Source organism: Gymnoscopelus microlampas (genome assembly GCF_963454915.1).
Source record: "Gymnoscopelus microlampas genome assembly, chromosome: 10".
Lineage (NCBI taxonomy): Eukaryota > Metazoa > Chordata > Actinopteri > Myctophiformes > Myctophidae > Gymnoscopelus > Gymnoscopelus microlampas.
The window spans coordinates 26,358,556-26,378,114 of record NC_139947.1 but is presented as its reverse complement, the minus strand read 5'-3'; the positions used below and the strand labels follow the sequence as shown (position 1 = coordinate 26,378,114).

General features: G+C 42.0%; 1 protein-coding gene across 2 annotated transcripts in view; it reads right to left on the bottom strand.

Moving 5' to 3' along the window:
* The window catches only part of LOC311053059 (extracellular matrix protein 2), a 34,871-nt gene extending 22,283 nt beyond the window's left edge, over positions 1 to 12,588 (bottom strand). The window contains exons 1-8 of one of the 2 annotated variants that reach the window (XM_084068436.1): positions 12,000 to 12,588; positions 10,674 to 10,837; positions 7,077 to 7,289; positions 5,235 to 5,601; positions 4,689 to 4,804; positions 2,114 to 2,246; positions 1,283 to 1,440; positions 478 to 617 (exon numbers count right to left, since the gene is read on the bottom strand). In XM_084068436.1, the coding sequence (XP_083924562.1) occupies positions 478 to 617; positions 1,283 to 1,440; positions 2,114 to 2,246; positions 4,689 to 4,804; positions 5,235 to 5,601; positions 7,077 to 7,289; positions 10,674 to 10,837; positions 12,000 to 12,207 (1,499 nt within the window). In that variant the 5' untranslated portion in view covers positions 12,208 to 12,588. The remainder of the gene's footprint in view (positions 1 to 477; positions 618 to 1,282; positions 1,441 to 2,113; positions 2,247 to 4,688; positions 4,805 to 5,234; positions 5,602 to 7,076; positions 7,290 to 10,673; positions 10,838 to 11,999) is intronic. The other variant, XM_084068437.1, reaches the window with a different exon arrangement.
* Between the last annotated feature and the right edge of the window lie 6,971 nt (positions 12,589 to 19,559).

Below are 19,559 nucleotides of genomic sequence, written 5' to 3'. Positions count from 1 at the left end.
AATAGATGGATGGACAGATGAATAGTGGATGGACAGATGAATAGATGGATGGACAGACAGATGAATAGATGGATGGACAGACAGATGAATAGATGGACAGACAGATGAATAGATGGATGGACAGATGAATAGATGGATGGACAGATGAATAGATGGATGGACAGATGAATAGTGGATGGACAGATGAATAGATGGATGGACAGACAGATGAATAGATGGATGGACAGACAGATGAATAGATGGATGGACAGATGAATAGATGGATGGACAGATGAATAGATAGATGGACAGATGAATAGATAGATGGACAGATGAATAGATGGATGGACAGACAGATGAATAGATGGATGGACAGATGAATAGATGGATGGACAGACAGATGAATATATAGATGGACAGATGAATAGATGGATGGACAGATGAATAGATGGATGGACAGATGAATAGATAGATGAGTAGAGTGGACAGATGGCTTACGTGAGATGGACCCAGGCCCCGGTGGCCAGGCTGTACTCGTGCAGCACGTTGTGACTCAGGTCCAGCTCTCTCAGATGGACACACCTGCTCAGAGTGTCTTCGGTTAACGCCTCGATCCCGTTGTCGTTCATCTTCAGCTCCTGTAACAGCAGAAGACACACGCACAAAGAGAGAGTTAACAAGGAAACAGTATAGAAACAGCTTATATAATCACGTCTTCTTCAGCACCTAGTATTGTTGTCGAGTAGATTTTAGGAGAGCAGCAACGATAAACAGAGAGAGCAGCAAAGAGAAAGACTTACAAAGAGTAGAGAGAGATGAAAAGAGAGGAAGAGAGAGAGAAAGATAATTAGATGGGGAAGCTTTAATGTAACTTAATTGTGCCTGTGCTTGGCCTGCAACGATTATAGTCGTTATTATATTGATTACGTTCTCACTTAATTGAATAATCAAAGATTTTTTTGCTGTTTTAGATTGTTTTGACAATGTTGGCCTATAATGACATGGCCAAATTATTTCCCCCAAAATCAATTAAAATCAGTTAACCACTTAAACCCCAGCATCGTATTGGGACGAAGCTTTCGCTGAAAATAGCAGATCGACAAGCTCACAAGCTTGTCGATCGGCTATTTTCCGCGAAAGCTTTCCCCACAATGACAGAAAACAGAAAAGACACTAGCATTGAGCCCTGAGGGACTCCAGTTACCCACATGGGGTTTAAGTGGTTCATCAATCAATTAGTTTCATTAACTGTTGCACCGCTACGCATGAACAGAGTGGCCCAGAGGTGGCTGATCAAACTGACCTTTAAGGAAGAAGGGAGGCTCTCAGGGAGGAAGCGGAAGCGGTTGTGACCCAGTCCGAGGTGCAGGAGTCCCTCTAGTGGCTTGAAGGTCAACGGGGACACGATGCCCTCGTAGAGGCCACTGTCCTCCAGCTCCAGAGACAACAGGCTGGACAAACCTGAGGAGAGGGACATGATGGAGATATACGTTGGTGACTCCACCTCCCCCTCTCTGTCAAACACACACCATGCACTCTCTCGTGTGCGTGCACACGCATACATACTGTACATATACACACACGCAAGCATGCACACACATGCACGCACGCACGCGCACACACACACACACACACACACTATACTTGTGAGGACATCAACATTTTACGATGTCAATTTTATTAATGCTATTTTTACAATATTGAGCCATTTTTAACCGTTATCCTAAAGCCAGTTCACGACACCGGTTATCAACTAAGAATAAATCAACCATAACTCCAACCCTAACCACTAAAACCTAACCTCTAAGTATCAAATCCTAACCCCAACCCTTTCCTAATTGTAAACCTGCTAGCTCTAAAAAAAACTATTTTTTTAACCATAAAACAAACATTTCTCTTGTGAGGACCAGGAAAATGGTCCTCACAATGTCTATATCTTGAATTTGACTATATATATACTTGTGTTGTCATTTGGTCCTCAAAAGTATAGTAACACACAGACGCACACACACACACACACACACACACACACACACACACACACACACACACACACACACACACACACACACACACACACACACACACACACACACACACACACACACACACACACACACACACACACACACACCTGTGAAGCAGCTAGGGGTGAGTGTGCGGAACGTGTTTCTGTTCATCTTGAGCTCCTCCAGGGACGGGGGCAGCGGTGGGATCCTGGTCAGCTGATTATTGTCCAAGTTCAACTTCTTCAGCCGGCTCAGATTCTACAACGCAAAACACACAGAGAGACCAGAGGCCGTGGGTAAGAGTGGACAGAGAAAAACAATAGAAAGAACACTTTTTTTTCTCACTGTCTCAAGCTCCCTCTATTCAAATGTCATTAAAGTACAAATTACAAAGTATAATTCGTTTTTAATGTCAATGCATTGCTGCATCGTCTCGCTCCATTGTCTTTGAAACATAGTGGAGTGAGAGTCATAAGTATCCAAAAATCCATAAATAGCCACTCAAGTGCAGTGCTCAAAAAAATGTCCTTAATTTGGACGTTACTGTCCGTGTCCGGCGCCACTGGCAGTCACAGCGCCGTGCTTGAAAATGAGAGAGGATTAAGAAGAACAGTGTCTCCTGTCTGCCGTCGATCATGTTAGTTATTTTGGGTTTAAATGTTATTCTACGTGGCTTTTTATTGACGTGGCTGTGTATGTGTGTCTAGTGAAACAAGTGGACCGTGTCTCTCCCAGTGTCCTTCCAGTCAGTCCACCCATCATCATCCACCACTCTGTCATTACTGGGAAATCAAAATAATTTCCCTTTTCATCTTCCACGTCATTGGCTACAGCTGTTTTCCAAAAAAGCTGCAGCTCTCGGCCTATCCGGACGGAGCGGGCTCTTTGGTGACGCGCAGCCCATTGGTCGGAATGTGTGGTAAGGCGGGTCTCAGTGTGGTGGTCAGCGAGCGGTCCGGATTTGGCCTGTGGTCACTCAGTCGGTGACCCGAGGCTATTCTTAGCGGGGGATTAGCTAATGTAGCTTCTGTTCTGCTCGGAGAATAAGGGAGTCGATCATGCAGGGAACTTATGATTACAGCACTTACAATACTCATTAAACACTTTTTATTTGACCCCATACACTGCCCTACAAACAAATTTACAACAAACAGTTGTTTTTGGTTTTTGTAATTGTTTTGCACTGTCCAAATCCCTACCCCCTAATGTGGAAGACACACCCACACTTTAACCCACAAGGACATTTTCCTACACCTACAGTGTATATGGGCAGTGGTGTAAAGTAACTAAGTACATTTACTCAAGTACTGTACTTAAGTACAATTTTGAGGTATTTTCACTTTACTGGAGTATTTCCAATTTTCAGTACTTTTACTTACTACTCCACTACATCTTGCAGATTTTGATTATTATTATTACAAAACATACATTAACCACTTCAGCCCTATATACATTTTTGGCCATTTGAAAATAGCCGATCTACAAGCTCACAATGCGCCACAATGCGACGCATTGTGAGCTTGTAGATCTGCTATTTTCAAAAGATTTTTATACATGACAAACTTGTGAAATCAGACATTCTGCACAATGAGTACTTTTGGTACTTTAAGTACATTTTGATGCCAATACTTTTGTGCTTTCACTCAAGTCAATTTTGAATTCCGGACTTTTACTTGTAACAGAGTATTTCTACATTGCAGTATTCATACTTTTACTTAAGTAAAAAATGCAAGTACTTTTTCCACCACTGCCTGTGGGTGCTTGGACTGACATGCACATGCACTAGGACCTTTGGGTGCGTGGACTTAAGTGTGATTATTGTGACACACATGTCCATCACATCATGCAACACAACATCATTTGCACATACATATGAAAGTGATGGAAACAAGCTGCTGGCTTCTTTGCGTTTATCCTTTTGATAATGGTGTGACAATGTACTGTATGTATTTTTACATTATGTTTTGTTATCAATAAAGATGTCAAAGTCAAAGTCAGTCCAGTGACAGTGAACATTTCCCCACTGGTGAATATGCCAGATACTATAGTGAGTCAAGTGAAACCACCTGGATTTGAACCATGGCCGTCATTTGCTGTCCCAGAGGATGATGGCAAATGTCACCCCCTGGCGTTCACGTTGAACATAGAATTCAGTTATTGGAGGCACTTTTTTTTCTTCTTAGATTGGCATTATGACATATGACTTACATAATTATGACTGACAACGACCGGTACCAATAATAAATATATCTGCTATTTCCACTATTTTTGGAAATGCATCAACAATTTTCAACATGGGAACGATTCTGGCGATTCTGCAAAAATAATGGCGATTATCTCAGATAATTGCAATCAGGCAAATTGATATGTAATTGGCCACGGACCCCCATCTGAAAATGTTTTGTGCCAGTGACCCCCCAGAAGAGAAGAACATTTTCCAATAATTTTCGATATTTTCAAAAATAGCAGATGTACAAGGCACGAAGTGACGCACTGTGAGCTTGTAGATCTGCTATTTTTGAATGGCCAACATATAAATGGATGAAGTGGTTAAAATGATTGTGACGCTATGTTAGCTACTTTTGCTGAGGACCCCCTTTGAGAAGAACCGCTGCTCTACACTGTCTGTCCCGTCATAAATAAAGCCAAACTGCCTGAAGGTCATTGTTTAGAATATGTACACAACACGGTAGTACTTACTGACAGGAGGTTTTGGCTCAGACACTCGTCGTTCAGTTGGTTCTTACTCAGATCCAGTGTTTCCACGTTGTGAAGTTGGGAAAATGCTCTTGGGGCGATCTGGCTGATGTAGTTCTCTAAAAACAATACCAAACACGTGTCATTAACAATCTTATTAGATGCTTATCCAGAGCAATTTACAGTAAGCAGGAAAAATATATATTGCAGATCTATAAGCTCACTGTGAGCTTGTACATCTGCTATCTAAAAAAATAAATAATAATAAGGCAATGCCATTTGATACAAATGTGTATCTCTGGGACCCCAATCAACACTGTACAATCCTCAGTCTGAATTTAACTCTGACGGGTCCATTTAGCCCCCTGGTGGTCCCCAGACCCAACGTTGAGAACAACGTTGCTCTACCACACACACACACGCACACACACACACACACACACACACACACACACACACACACACACACACACACACACACACACACACACACGCAAACGCACACGCACACGCACACGCACACACACACACACACACACACACACACACCTGCCAGGTCCAGCGTTGTGACCCAGGGGTCACGGTTGATGATTGGCAGGTGAGTCATGCCGACGCCCCTGCAGCTGACCAGTCCGCCGTGTTCCCTCCTACACTCCTCAGGCAGCGGCTCTGTGACATCATCAGGGAGCAACTCTGTCTGACCCTCTTCTCCTTCTGCCTCTTCTCCTCCTTCTCCTCCTGCCGTCTCGTTTCCTCCTCCTGTTTCTGTTTCTTCTGCTTCTGCTTCTTCACCTCCTTCTCCTCCCTCTCCTCCTTCTGTTTCTTCTTCTTCTTCCTCTTTGCCGTTTTCTCCTTCTACTCCTCCTGCTTCTTCTTCTTCTTCTTCTTCTTCTTCCTCCTCCTCTTCTCCTCCTTCCTATCAAAGAACAGAATCACAAAACAAAGTCAGTGGTGGAAAAAGTACTTAAGTAAAAGCATCAATACTGCAATGTAGAAGTACTCTGTTACAAGTGAAAGTCCGTAATTCAAAATGTACTTGATTAAAAGTACAAAAGTATTGGCATCAAAATGTGCTTTAAGTACCAAAAGTAAAAGTACTAAAATGTTTGAAAATAGCAGATCTACAAGCGCACAACGCGTCGCGATGCGACACGTTGTGAGCTTGTAGATCGACTATTTTCAAATAGCCTAGGTATAAAATAGGGCTAAAGTGGTTCATTTATGTTTTATAATATGATAATTTATATCTGAAAAGTAACTAGTAACTAAAGTGTTCTAATACTTGTAGTGGAGTAAAAGCACAATATTTGTCTCTGAGATGTAGTGGAGTAGAAGTCAAAGTATTGGAAATTGGAAATACTCAAGTAAAGTACACATAACTCAAAACTGTACTTAAGTACAGTACCTAAGTACTTTAGTACAGTTACTTTCCACCACTGACAAACGTATCATAGTTAGAGGCCGACCGATGCCAGGTGCATGGGTCAGATGCCGATGCTGATTTTTGGAGAGTCCTGGCCTACAGATTACCCATGTTTTGACCGATACATGGTCAAAAAGTGCCAAATAAATGTTAGATAGGTAAAAGTAAGGCAAACACAGAAGGAGGGAACACACACCTGTGTTGATGAGGTGCTGGCCAAGGCAGGTAACAGTATTGACAAAGGATGAGGCCGCACAGCTCTTAGCCACGATGCAAAATGTTTATTTTAAAATGAAACGTTTCGACAGTGAAGTCTTCACTGTCGAAACGCTGGCCTCATCCTTTGTCAATACGGATAGATAAAAGTAAACATTAAACGTTACGAAGCCTGCAGAGCTATTAGTTCATGCAGACAACTCAAGGCAGTGCCCATAGATATATAAACCTAGATACCTCATTGGCCTCTGCAGTTCATTGGAGCGACCTGTATCTCGGGCGCCATTTTGGAGAAGGCAAGCTTCCTGACAACTGGCCAATCACAGCGTGTCTTTTCCGGGACTTGTCAAAATCTAGTTGTACAAAAATATACCGTTATATTTTCATACAACCAGATTCTGCCAAGTCCAGGAAAAGACGCGCCGTGATTGGCCAGTAGTCAGGAAGCTTGCCTTCTCCAAAATGGCGGCCCGAGATATACAGACGCCTCAGGAGGAGGAGGCGTCTACCTTTATATGTCTATAGCAGTTTTTTCCCCCCACTTTTTTCACGTTCCAAATTAGGGACTCCAGGTTGAAAGTAGTTAAATATGGGCTGCATAAATGCTGCAATATTGTCCAAAAAGTCAGGTATATTGGTGTGGACCTACTGGTAATCATAAAGTTATTTCTGTAAATATAAAATTACAAACCTACTTCCATGAATAAAATGTAAGGGAAAAATACTTTGCAAAAACCATAATTAAGCCAAACCTTCTCTTCTTCTTCCTCTTCCTCCTCTTCTTCCTCCTCCTCCTCTGTGTCTTCATCGGTATCATCATCATCATCATCATCCCCTCCTGCCTTCCACTCGATATAGTGGTCCATCAGCTGCATCTTGTCCAGATGGAGAGCTTTAAGGATGCTGCCCAGAAGGCCATCGGCCACTCTTCTCCCCCAGCCCGGTAGAGGGCGCCCTAGCCCTGCCTAAATAGGGAAACACACACACACAAAACAGTGATGCCATGTCTGCTTATTATAAGTAACTTTGGGCTTGTTTTTCTGTTGCTTGTAAGTGAAAAACAGTGCAGTTATTTGGGCACACTTCCAAAAAATTATTTTTGTATTATTATTGTTTAAACCAGTTCTCATTTGCATATCAAGGACGCCCAAATGAATCTATTTCTCCACAGAACCCCATCTGGAAAAAAAATGTTTCAAATATATTCCAAAAATGTTACTTTTTCTTTTCAAGATCATTTTTAACATGGCAGATCTACATGTTAAAAATGTGTTGTCGATCTACAAGCTCACGTGTTGCCGATCTACAAGCTCACGTGTTGTGAGCTTGTAGATCGGCTATTTTCAAATAGCCGATGCATATAGGTTTGTGCTCATGTGGCCAAGTTGCTTCTTTTGGGCTTGTTTTCATAGACCTGGCTGATTATTTCTGGCCTCCCTCACACAGTTAAAACAAGTGTTTTGTGGCAGCCTTATTTCAATTCATTTCCTATGGAAGTCACATTTGGTTTGATACTGTAAAACTGACTTGCGTTAGGGGAGGGGGGGGGCAGAGCGATAGAGGCGTGAGGCAAGTCAGTTTTATCAAACCATGTGACTTCCATAGGGAATGAATTGAAATGGCTTTATGGCTCACGTAAAGGCATAAGGCAGCCACAAAACACTTGTTTTAACTGTGTGAGGGAGGCCTCAAATCTGGCAACAGTGCACACAAGTCACTAGAAGGGCGTTTTTACAAACTTGGACCAGCGTTGCCAAGTCCACTGATTATAAGCGACTTTGGGCTTGTCTTTCTGTAAAGCCGCTTGTAAATGGTAGTTGGGGTTGTGGGTTGCGTTATTTTGGGACTTGTTTCTAAAGTGTACAGTTAGCAGTTGCTTATTTTGGATTTAATGTCGTTTAAATCAGTGTTTCTCAAACATTTTCATGTACATTTCCCCCCCAATTAAGGCTATGTATTCATCCGCAGACCTCCAGCAGAACATCATCTTGTGTCAGGAACCCCATACAAGATCTGTGTATTTAGAATGTTTAAAAAAACATTCCACATCTGCATGTCGCTTCTGTTTGCATGTCGTGAAAACAGAAGCTCTCCAGGTTCACTTTGGCCTTTGCCATTGTATTTTAGCCCTCTAGGCCAGTGGTCCCCAACCTGGGGATCGGGAGTCCCCCAAATTATGTTGGGGGGTCCCCACATGATTATATTAATGTGCAACATTGTTTTCTCACTCAACAGTAAACAAACATACTGTGTATGTGTAGGCCTATACAGGGTATCTGCACATTTCTAAAGTTACAATTGAATGACTTTTAAGACCTTTTTAATACCAAATTGTCAAATATTACGCAAGAAAGAGGCAAACATTGTGAAAATAGCCGAGCTACAAGCTCACAACGCCTCGCAGTGCGAGGCGTTGTGAGCTTGTAGTTCTGCTATTTTCACAATATTTATCGGTGGAACCGAGTCAAACTAAATGTAATGCCTACAATTCCAAGTGCTTGTCAGGGAGGAGGGGGTCCCCAGTTCAAATATGATTATTTTGGGGGGTCGCGGCCTGAAACGTTTGTGAACCCTTGCTCTAGGCTTGCCGTAGCGTAGACAGAGGGCCTGCTGTGCCTACCCTAAAAATGGACAGAAAGAGGACCGAGGCCCCACCAGAAAGAGAATCGAGTTTCAAATGAACCTCAACCTGACAATGTGAACACAAAAAGAACTCAGTCCTTTTTCTGTGGTCCATTTCTTGTTCCACTTGAAGATGACTCATTTCGGCTCATTTGGTTCCTTTAAAAAGGACTATTATGGAAACACCCGTGCAACACAAGTGTAAAACGTTAAAAAAATACCCTTTTCACAGCAGACATTTTGGTGGCTAAACACAGCACACAACGCATTGCGATGACCCATTGCGTGATCTTGTAGATCGACTGTTTTCTGCAAAGATATTTCGTGGTGAGTGACAACAAGAGAGAGCCTAGTATAGATAGCCTGGTAAACCCTCCCTCCGGAAACCTCATTTGTAATTTATTTCAAATGGAAATGAGATTTTCCGGAGGGAGGGGCTTTACCAGGCTATAGTATAGAGTAGACCCCTGGGGGACTCCAGACACCAGAGTATAGGGTTGGCAAGAAACACCTCAAGGAAACACACACACAATTAGTGTTGCTAAATTCAGCTGTGTTTACCTGTCAAAATGTGTGCTGTGAATGTTTACAGACATAAACAGGAAATAGTAATACAGCGTAGGAGTGTATTACTCCTAATTATGATTTGGGACTAGATACACTGAAGAAGACACAGATGCAGTTGTGTGTAGAGCCCGACCAACTAATACCAACTACCGATTTATTATTGATATTTTGTCTAAGACTGTTATTTGAAAAACTTAGATTTTATAAGCAAACAAATACATGTTTTGATAGATAAAAATAAACCCATAACTGAACGTTTTATTTAATTTTATTTAACCACTTAAATTAAATCCACCATACAGATTTTGTCCAATCTGTATGGTAGAGTATGTTAATACAATATAACTCATACAATTGGGGTGGTTGTGTTTTGTCTCTCAGCTCTTCTATTGAGACATTTAGATCCTGTGTCTAAGTGAGACATGACCTTTGACACAATCCTGTTTCTGGTTTGACACGGATTTTGACCTGAAGGTAAAGGTTCAATTTAGCCTGTGAGCAAGCTCAATGGTAGCTCAATGGAAAGGATTTCAGCACTTGCCCAGGAGACCCAGGTTCAATTAGAAGAGGAAAGTTACATAGTGTAGCTTTAAGCCCTATCCAAATGTGTCTAAAACAGCCGATCTACAAGTTCACAATGACGCGTTCTGAGCTATTTTGGGACATGTTTGAAAAGTTCAGAAGGTCTGACTTCTCTCGCTCATCGATATTGTCAGGGAGGTGGCTCTGTATCGTTTACAACAGTCAGTCCCTCATAAATAGTCTGTTTCTGGCGAAAATGTAATTAATTTGTCGGCGGTAACATTATCGTTTTCTCGCCTTAGTTGATGCTTCATATCCATATAAGTCATATGAGTCATATGATCATTTGTTTATTTTTGGAACACAGTTCTTATATGCCGCGATATTAAACACGTCTATGGGAATTCAGAATGGGGAAACAAAACCGTGACCCAGGTAGGATAGGTAAATTACATCAGACTTGGGTGCTCTATAACGGCATGCCCAAATTAGGGAGGCCAGGTTGAAAATGAGTAAAAATCAGGACACGTCAGCAGCTTAATTTCTGATACCGATGTCGTAAAAAGAAAAGCCAATTAATGGCCGATATATCGGCCAAACCGATATATCGGTCTAGCTTTAATTGTGCGTTTATTCACCAGTCTGTATGCAGTGTTCTCCACCGTTGCTGCATGTCTCCTCTTTCCCCATGCTCCTCTCTTCCCCCTGCGGGACGCCCGCTCTGTGGCGTTTAGGTCTGGCCGCTCCAGCTCCTCGTCCTCTCGGGGGGCGTCACTTTGTTGCCTCTCATCTTCACTCTCTTCTCCATCCAGAGAAGGAACAAGAAGCAAGGAGTTAGTGAGGAATAAGTATAAGTAAGCAAGCCCAGACATGTGGCCCATAGGCAGTGTTGATTTCGTCGACTAAAACTAAGACTAAATATATTGACAATTTCAAAATGTTAGTGAGGGACTAGTGGAGAAGAGATCCAGTAGAACTAAAAGACAAGTCATTTTATGTTAGGTTGCACTCGGGTGCTGCACTCTGAAAATAGCAGATCTACAAGCTCACAACGTGTCGCGCTGCGACGCGTTGTGGGCTTGTAGATCGGCTATTTTCAGCATTCAACCAAGTGTAAAATCAGCCATTATACGACGCCATCAAGGCCTCGCCAATATACATTTTAGTTGACTAAATCAACTGTAGATTTACTGTAGTCGACTATAATCTTATGATATTTAGTCAACTAAAACTAGACAAACAGTAAAACATTTCAGATGACTAAAATATGACTAAAACTAAATGGAATTTTATTCAAAAGACTATATACTAAAACTAAATCAAAATTTGCTGTCAAAAGCAACACTACCCATACATAGGTCAGGAGCCTAACTCCTGTTTTACAGCATGGACATGACACTGTCACATGATATACAAGTTCACCCCTTGGACATGACACTATGTCACATGATGTACAAGTTCACCCCTTGGACATGACACTATGTCACATGATGTACAAGTTCACCCCTTGGACATGACACTATGTCACATGATGTACAAGTTCATCCCTTGGATATGACACTATGTCACATGATGTACAAGTTCATCCCTTGGATATGACACTATGTCACATGATGTACAAGTTCACCCCTTGGACATCACACTATGTCACATGATATATAAGTTCACCCCCTGGACATGACGCTAGTATGTCACATGATATACAAGTTCACCCCTCGGACATAAAACTATGTCACATGATGTACAAGTACTTCCCCTGGACATGATGCCAGTATGTCACACAATATACAAGCATTGGGTACCAAAGGTGACAGTTATTTTAATTACTAAAATTACTTGTTACAATTGTTACAATAACGCCTAATTTACAACATAGCTGCGCACCAGTGTCACACAACCAAGTGTAAATCTGGCATCACAAAGAGAGAGAGGACACAGGTAATATTGTAAAGATATAAACTCACCAGTAAGAACATCTGTGTCAGACACTGTCTCAGCTAGTCCGGTTCTTGGTAGGTGAATGGCAGCTGATTCCAACTCAGGCGTCCCAGCTGTCATGATCGTTGACCCGGCCAGTTTGTCTGGATCCGTGGGGCTCAGGCATTGCCCTGATAAAAAAATCAGAGCACTCAGACAAACGCACACCATCCATGTCCTGAGTGCAGCTGGCATCGCTGCAGAACCCGGAGCTCGCTGAAGCCTAGGTTAAATTATACAGCTGAATATGTAGAGTATAAAGCCACTGGGAGGCAACCTCAAGGCCGAGGGCTGGTTCAGTCCAGGAGAGGATGGGACAAATCCACAAAAAAGCTAAGTTTACTTTAAACATAAGAAGCTACCCCAGATGTAGAATGCAGATCCAGTCCAACATGTGAAGGTGTGTTTAAAAAAACGTTATGTTAAAATCAGTAGAATGACCTGGCAAAAAACAACAGCTTACCCTAAAGCATTAGATTAACTATAAGAAAAGAGAAATTATTCATGGAGTAACTAATAATGGTGGCTCTTCTTCAGTCTGCAGTGATACTGGATAGCACCTGCCTAACTGAACGTTTTTCGATGAGACCCAGAGCAGAGCAGGAGGGGAAGGAATAGGGAGGAGGCAGAGAGGTCAAAAAATATACCCTCGCATTAACAAAGGCCTGTTCACGGAGCAATAAAATACACAGGCACAGACCATCCCACTTCTCCCCCCCCTCCCATCATGAATGAGGAAGGAAAGAGAGAGGAGTGAACGAGAGAGGGAAAGAGAGAGAGAGAGATGGAGGGAGGGAGCAGAATAAAAGAGTAAATGAGAGACAAACAGGCGGAGAAATATAGAAATTGTCTGGAACACAATAGTGAGTCAGCTATATCAGTGTATTTGACACACAGGTGTGGGTGATTCCACTGTCAGCTCTGTGTGTCTCACCTGAGTGTGTGTGTGTGTGTGCCCGGGCAGCGGGCAGCCCGTCCTCGGTCTGTGCCAACCGTAGCGTCGTAGACAAAAGGCTGGCAGACGGGAACAGCTCAGGTTGGAGTCATCCTCGTTTGGCCAGTCTCCACTGGCATCTATGTATGAACAGAAATAAGACAGGCAACAAGCAATGAATGATGACAGTGTCTATATGTACATGTCCACGCTGCCAGACACATAGTAGCCCTAATGCTACCCATGTGTATGGGCGCACATACAGTACAGTAGTGTACACACACACCCACACACACACTCAACAACATGGCCAAGCAGAGTGCCACCGCCTGGTTATTGAGTCTACCTGGGATTCTCACTGCAGGGTCAAACCTGCTGACGGCCCTTCTTTATTTGCACATAACCATGCACATGCACGCACGCTAGCACACACAGTGTAATATTCGGTGATCATAACATAGCAACCACAATGGTTTACAGTTTACTTTTTTTTTCATGTTTAGTCATTTAGATTTTTACACAATTCTTTGTCAATATGCAGCTTGGCGTGTGGTGGAGAATAGCTGGTGAGACGGTGAAACATCGACCAGAACCCAGACATGCTCCAAATGGCTCCAGTTAACAGTGTTTCTTACACTAAACACTGAAACACCCGTCGTTGTCCTGAATCCCGATACGGCCGTCCAAGACAAACAGGGACATCCCAGGACACAAGTCATTCAGGTCCCGACAGAGACAGGAACACGCAGTAATCTGCCCTGACCACCTTAACCTCAGTCCAGCCGACTGGATTAGAAGTTTCCACTGCAGTAGACGTGTGTGTGAGGTCCAGGATGCTTGCAAACATAAATATACCGACGAACGCAAATTACTGGGTGCCCTTTAAAATAGTATAGGCCTACTTTTAAATGGCATGCTCCATTCCAGGTGAAATGCAAAGTCTACTCTCGAATTCAATATAGATTCTTTGAAGACGGGGAAAGCGGTTAGGACTTGGCTTGTTGCACACTAGACAAGTTAAGGACATGAACCCTAGTGTCCCTATTTTGGGGCGAACATTCAGCATTTCTACAGTACAAGCTGGCAAGGCTTTAATTGCACGTTGTGAGCTTGTACTGCAGATTGGCTATTTGCGGGGGAGAGGAAAAAAAGATGGGGACCAAGGATAGACCTCTGGGGGACCCCGGATAACTAAGTATATATTACAAGTAGCCTACAGTTAAAATGTTAATTTGAAATAAAAATCCATCCAAGGATACCATATTCATGTTTGACCATTCCTTCGGTCTTGGTTATTTATTTTTTTACTTATCGACTTACTAGAGCAGTGGTTCCCAAACTTTTTAGCCTGTGACCCAAAAGAGAAATTTGATGCCTCCCCGTGACCCAAACTAGTGAAAATAGCAGATCAACAAGCTCACAAGTTTGTTGACCTGCCATTTTAACTATTTCTTAAGTTTTATTTTTTTTGTTCATGGAATTTCTTAAATGTTTTAATGGCGCCCGCACGGTTGACACAACCCCCGCAATGTACATCAAAGTGGATGTTCCTGGGGGGTTTCCAGGGGGTCCATCGTTGGTTCTCAGTGTGCTGTCCGGGGACCCCCAGGGGGATAAATAACTCACAGCGTGTCGCATCATGACGCGTTGTGAGCTTGATTGTAGATTGGCTATTTTCCAGCTCATATTCATTACCATTCCATCTCCACTCATTGGCCGGGGACCCCTAGGGGTCCTTGAGGATTTGCTAACTCCAGTATATCTATATGCACACACACACACACACACACACACACACACACACACACACACACACACACACACACACACAAGTGTGATGTGAAAATAAACCTGTTATAATTTTGTTCAAGTTGTTGATTTTCTTTAAACATAACATGTAATCAAATCAAACTCCATGAAAGTATCTCAAACTGTATTCTGCATGTTGGCAGACTGTGGCTTACACAGCATTGACTGATATGCAGTCTCACATGTACATTTATATTGATGGTTGATGCAGTCGCTTAGTCCTTTGTAACAGTGTGTCATTGTTGTCAAATCAAATGTAACTAGACGCGTCGCAATTGGCAATTGCAAAGTGTGGTTGCGCCGACGCCGGTCGGGACTCGAGTAATACGCTGGGAGGAATACCGTCGGAGACTGCGCCAATTACATTGTCACGTCACTCCTGAGATCGCTTGCGTTTCATTTTGAAGGGACTGACTCCCCCAAAAATCATGTTTTTGCATCAAACGGTGACATTTTGCACATTCGTGGTGCCCCCTATGGGTCAAAGTGGAAATGCTTTTGGGGAGTCGTTGAGTAAATCACCCTCGACATGTGATTTAAATTTGGGATCGATTGGACGTTTCGTAGGTGATTTTTGACATTTTTGGTAAAACGGGTCCCTCCCACTAACTTTGGAAACAATTTACGGAAGAACGGTAAGGACTATGAAAATGCCGTTTGGATATGTTTACCGCATGGGCCCAGAGATCATGTGTACCGATTTCTGTGACATTTGGACAAAATATGTTGGAGGAGGAGCTAAAAGTGTGGTTTGAAGAAAATTCAAAATGGTGGAAAATCTATCCAGACGGAAATGGGCGTGGCCTATATGGGGAGTTGCGTCGTGACCCAAGGAATCCAGGGGAAAATAAATTTTGATTTTACGACCTACGGTTCAAGAGTTATAGGCCAAAACGTAAAGTGGGCTGTTATAGCGCCACCATGTGGCCGACTGGTGTGATTATTTTTTAAATAATTTAGCAATAAACTATTAACCTCCCCTCCAAGTCTTGTAACTGTAGCCCTTACGGTTTCCGAGAAAGAAATACTTGAATGGGAGTTTTTGCAATTCCCATGAAAGTGAATGGGGAAATGTAATGCACTAATAAATCAATATCAAAAAATCTATCCATACGCAAATGGGCGTGGCCTATATGGGGAGTTGCGTAATGACCCAAGGAATCTAGGGAAAAATAAATTTTGATTTTACGACCTACGGTTCAAGAGTTATAGGCCAAAAGGTAAAGTGGGCTCTTATAGCGCCACCATGAGGCCGAATGGTGTAATATTTGTTTAAATAATTTGGCAATAAACTATGAACCTCCCCTCAAAGTCTGGTAACTGTAGCTCTTACGGTTTCTGAGAAAAAAATACTTGAATTTTAGTGTTTTCACTTTTCCATTGAAGTGGATGGGGAAATTTAATGCACTAATAAATCAATATCAATTAAACTATGCAACCAATCTCTTAGCCTTATGCAAGTGCACGATTCCCGGTCAGACCGGTCATTTTGACATATAGCACTAAATTGGGAAAAATAAACTGTGGGAGGAGTAGCGGCCCGAAGTATTGTTTATCTATAAATAAATAAACAAATAAAGTATAAGGAGTACTATAGTCTGGTTGCCCTGTTAGGGCAACCACACTAATTAGAAAGCACCTACAACGTGCCATACAGAGCAGGATCATTATAGGCAACAAATACAGAAACCATCATCAATGTGGTTTTTCAGTGGTGTGTTCTACCGTGTTACGCTCATAGGTTACGCCATCGGTTCTCAAAGTGGGGTCCAAATGGAACCAAATGGAACAAATGGGTCCATTTGGTTCCATTTGTACACTCTCAGAGTTAAATTAACATTGATTTTACAATATAAATTGCGGTCCAAGTGATAGAAATGCCATTAAATGGGGGTCCGTAGCCCTAATGCATGTGAACCTGGGGGTCCTTGAAATTAAAATGGTTGAGAATCTCTGCTAGAGCCGTAAAAAAAATCTTCTCTTATTGGGGGTCCCTGGCATATCTTTTCAAATGGGGGTCCGCGGGATAATAAGTGTCAATTTGGGGGTCCTTGTCCTTGACATGAAAAAGTTTGAGAACCACTGGGTTACGCTAACCATTTCATCCATCCATAGTGTGCACGCGCATGTACAGTATGCATGGCTGCATGCGCAGTTGCGCACATATGCACCTTGACATTCTGAATGAATAAGTTACTAATTCTAAAGTTGAATATTAACCACAACGCTGCCTGACTAACAGAACAAGGAAGCTTCTAGCTTGAGCACAAAGAGTTATATAGCGCTTGCTACATTTCCCACTGGAACACATTTATTACAGATTCATTTTTTTTTTAAATCATGGGCAACAGTCAAGAGAAGCCTATGGCGACCCTCGGCCTCGGTGACACCGGTGGTTCAGCAGCTGGCGCCCTGATTAATTTTGGTGAGTAGCTTTCCTACCTTTTCTTGTTGTCTGCTTACATTGAACCCCAATAGTTAAATACGTTTGTTGATATTTGATTGTTGTATTGATTGGGGTAGTGAAACTGTGGCCTATATATGTGAGATCTTTGTCGAAGGTTATGGTACTTCGTCTTACAGCTGACACCCAAGCCATACGACGTTTCTTTGTTATCTCCGACATCTGATCTCCATTGTGTTTCTTCCAGGTTGGAAAACTGTACATTTTAGTTCCATCTGAAGACTCTGCCTTGACATTGCATCCGACAACGCAGCACCGTCGTACCATCGCTAAATTAGAGCGACAGACAAGCTAGAGATAGATAGTAGAGAGATGGAAGATAATGTACACTGTCTACACTTTCTGCTTGCTGAACAAAGCACAGGACTACAGAGTGATGTACCAGGATGTACCAGCGTGACCACAAAGATAGTAGAGAGAGATGGAAGATCATGTACACCGTCTACACTTGCTGCATGCTCACTACAGAGTGATACCAGTGCGACCAAACAAGCTAAGGCTTATGGCGGCCAAAGTGGGCGGAGTTAACGGCGTGACGAAACTGTGACATCGCTACGCCCTTTCCCTATAGCATCACAATAGTAAAATACTAATAGGCGTAGGTACGTAGCCTACACATACAGTACACGTTCAGAAGATAAAAAGCAATTATTTCCATTGTGATACCTTTATTGATTATTGATTCTTTATTGATCCCACGGGGGGGGGGGGGGGGGGGGGGGTCAATTGAAGCGGTAAAAGAAAGACAGGGCAGAGAAAGAAAAATAAATAAAAGAAAAAATAGGAAGAAAAGAAAACAGATAGCAAGTAGGCCTAGCCTAATCGAGATGTGTGTGTGTGTGTGTGTGTGTGTGTGTGTGTGTGTGTGTGTGTGTGTGTGTGTGTGTGTGTCTGTGTACACGGAAAATACAGGAGCCGTTGGCGGATCCGTTGGCGCAGCCGTTGTCGCAGCCGTGCCCGTGGGCCAAGTAGTGGGCCAAATAGCCGTTTTAAAGAAGGTTTAAAGCTTCATGGCTATACACCAAACAGGTAGGCTGCTACACAATGCTTAGAAATGTAACCAGTGGTGGAAAAAGTACTCAAATGCTTCACTTAAGTAAAAGTATCAATACTTCAATGTAGAAATACTCTGTTACAAGTAAAAGTCTGGAATTCAAAATGTACTTGGGTAAAAGTACAAAAGTATTGGTATCAAAACGTACTTAACCAAGTAGGCTATACACATTATGCAGAATGTCCCATTTCACAAGTTTTCAAATGTATAAAATGTATAAAAACTCAATGGACGCATTGTGAGCTTGTAGATCTGCTATTTTCAAATGGCCGAATTATATATGGCTGAAGTGGTTAATTTATGTTTTATAATAATAATAATCAAAATCTACAAAGTAACTAGTAACTAAAGTTTTCAAATAATTGTAGTGGAGTAGAAGTACATTATTTGCCTCTGAGATGTAGTGGAGAGTAGTAAGTAAAAGTACTGACATTTGGAAACACTCCAGTAAAGTAAAAGTACCTCAACATTGTACTTAAGTACAGTACTTGTACTTAGTTACTTTACACCACTGTAATCCAGGCAGGACAATTTTCACTCATGCAGAGACCTGCCTTTTTGGCAAGGTTGCGAACTATCTTTTATATTGTAATGTTGATTTCACAATGGCTGCAGGCTTGGCCTCAAGGTTCAAGGTTGTACTTTATTGTTACATCTCGTGTACAGGTACATAAGAGTAAAACTTATTTTGGTTTGGCTTCCTTCAGACAATGCAGCAGCATAAGTAATAACAATAGAATAAAGAAAACGTAAAAAGATTTAAAGAGAGTGCAAAAAGAGCAAACATAGAATGAAAAGAGTATCATCAAATCAAATCAAATGTACATCTGCATAAAGATAAAGAAAAAACGTGGTATGTTGTATACACCACCGGCATTATTCTTCAGTAGCTGTCACCTAACTTTGTGTAAACAACTTCACAGTATATTCACCAAGAAATATTAATTCAGTCTAGAAAAAAGCATGAAAAACTAAACTGACTTATTTGAATATTAGGGTACAGCTTATAACAAGCACACACACACACACACACACACACACACACACACACACACACACACACACACACACACAGTCTCTCTCACACATTCTGGGTTATAATAAGTTATTTATTTAACAGGTGGAATATATCACAGTGACACCAGTGGAAGGCCTGAAGACTGCCAAAGATTGACGACATGATGATTCCAACACAAATAGTGTTTAAAAAAATGCTTCCGCTGCTTGAGTGCTCATTTTAATCTCTATATTTTTGCTAAAATGTAATTAATTGGAAAACATGAAAA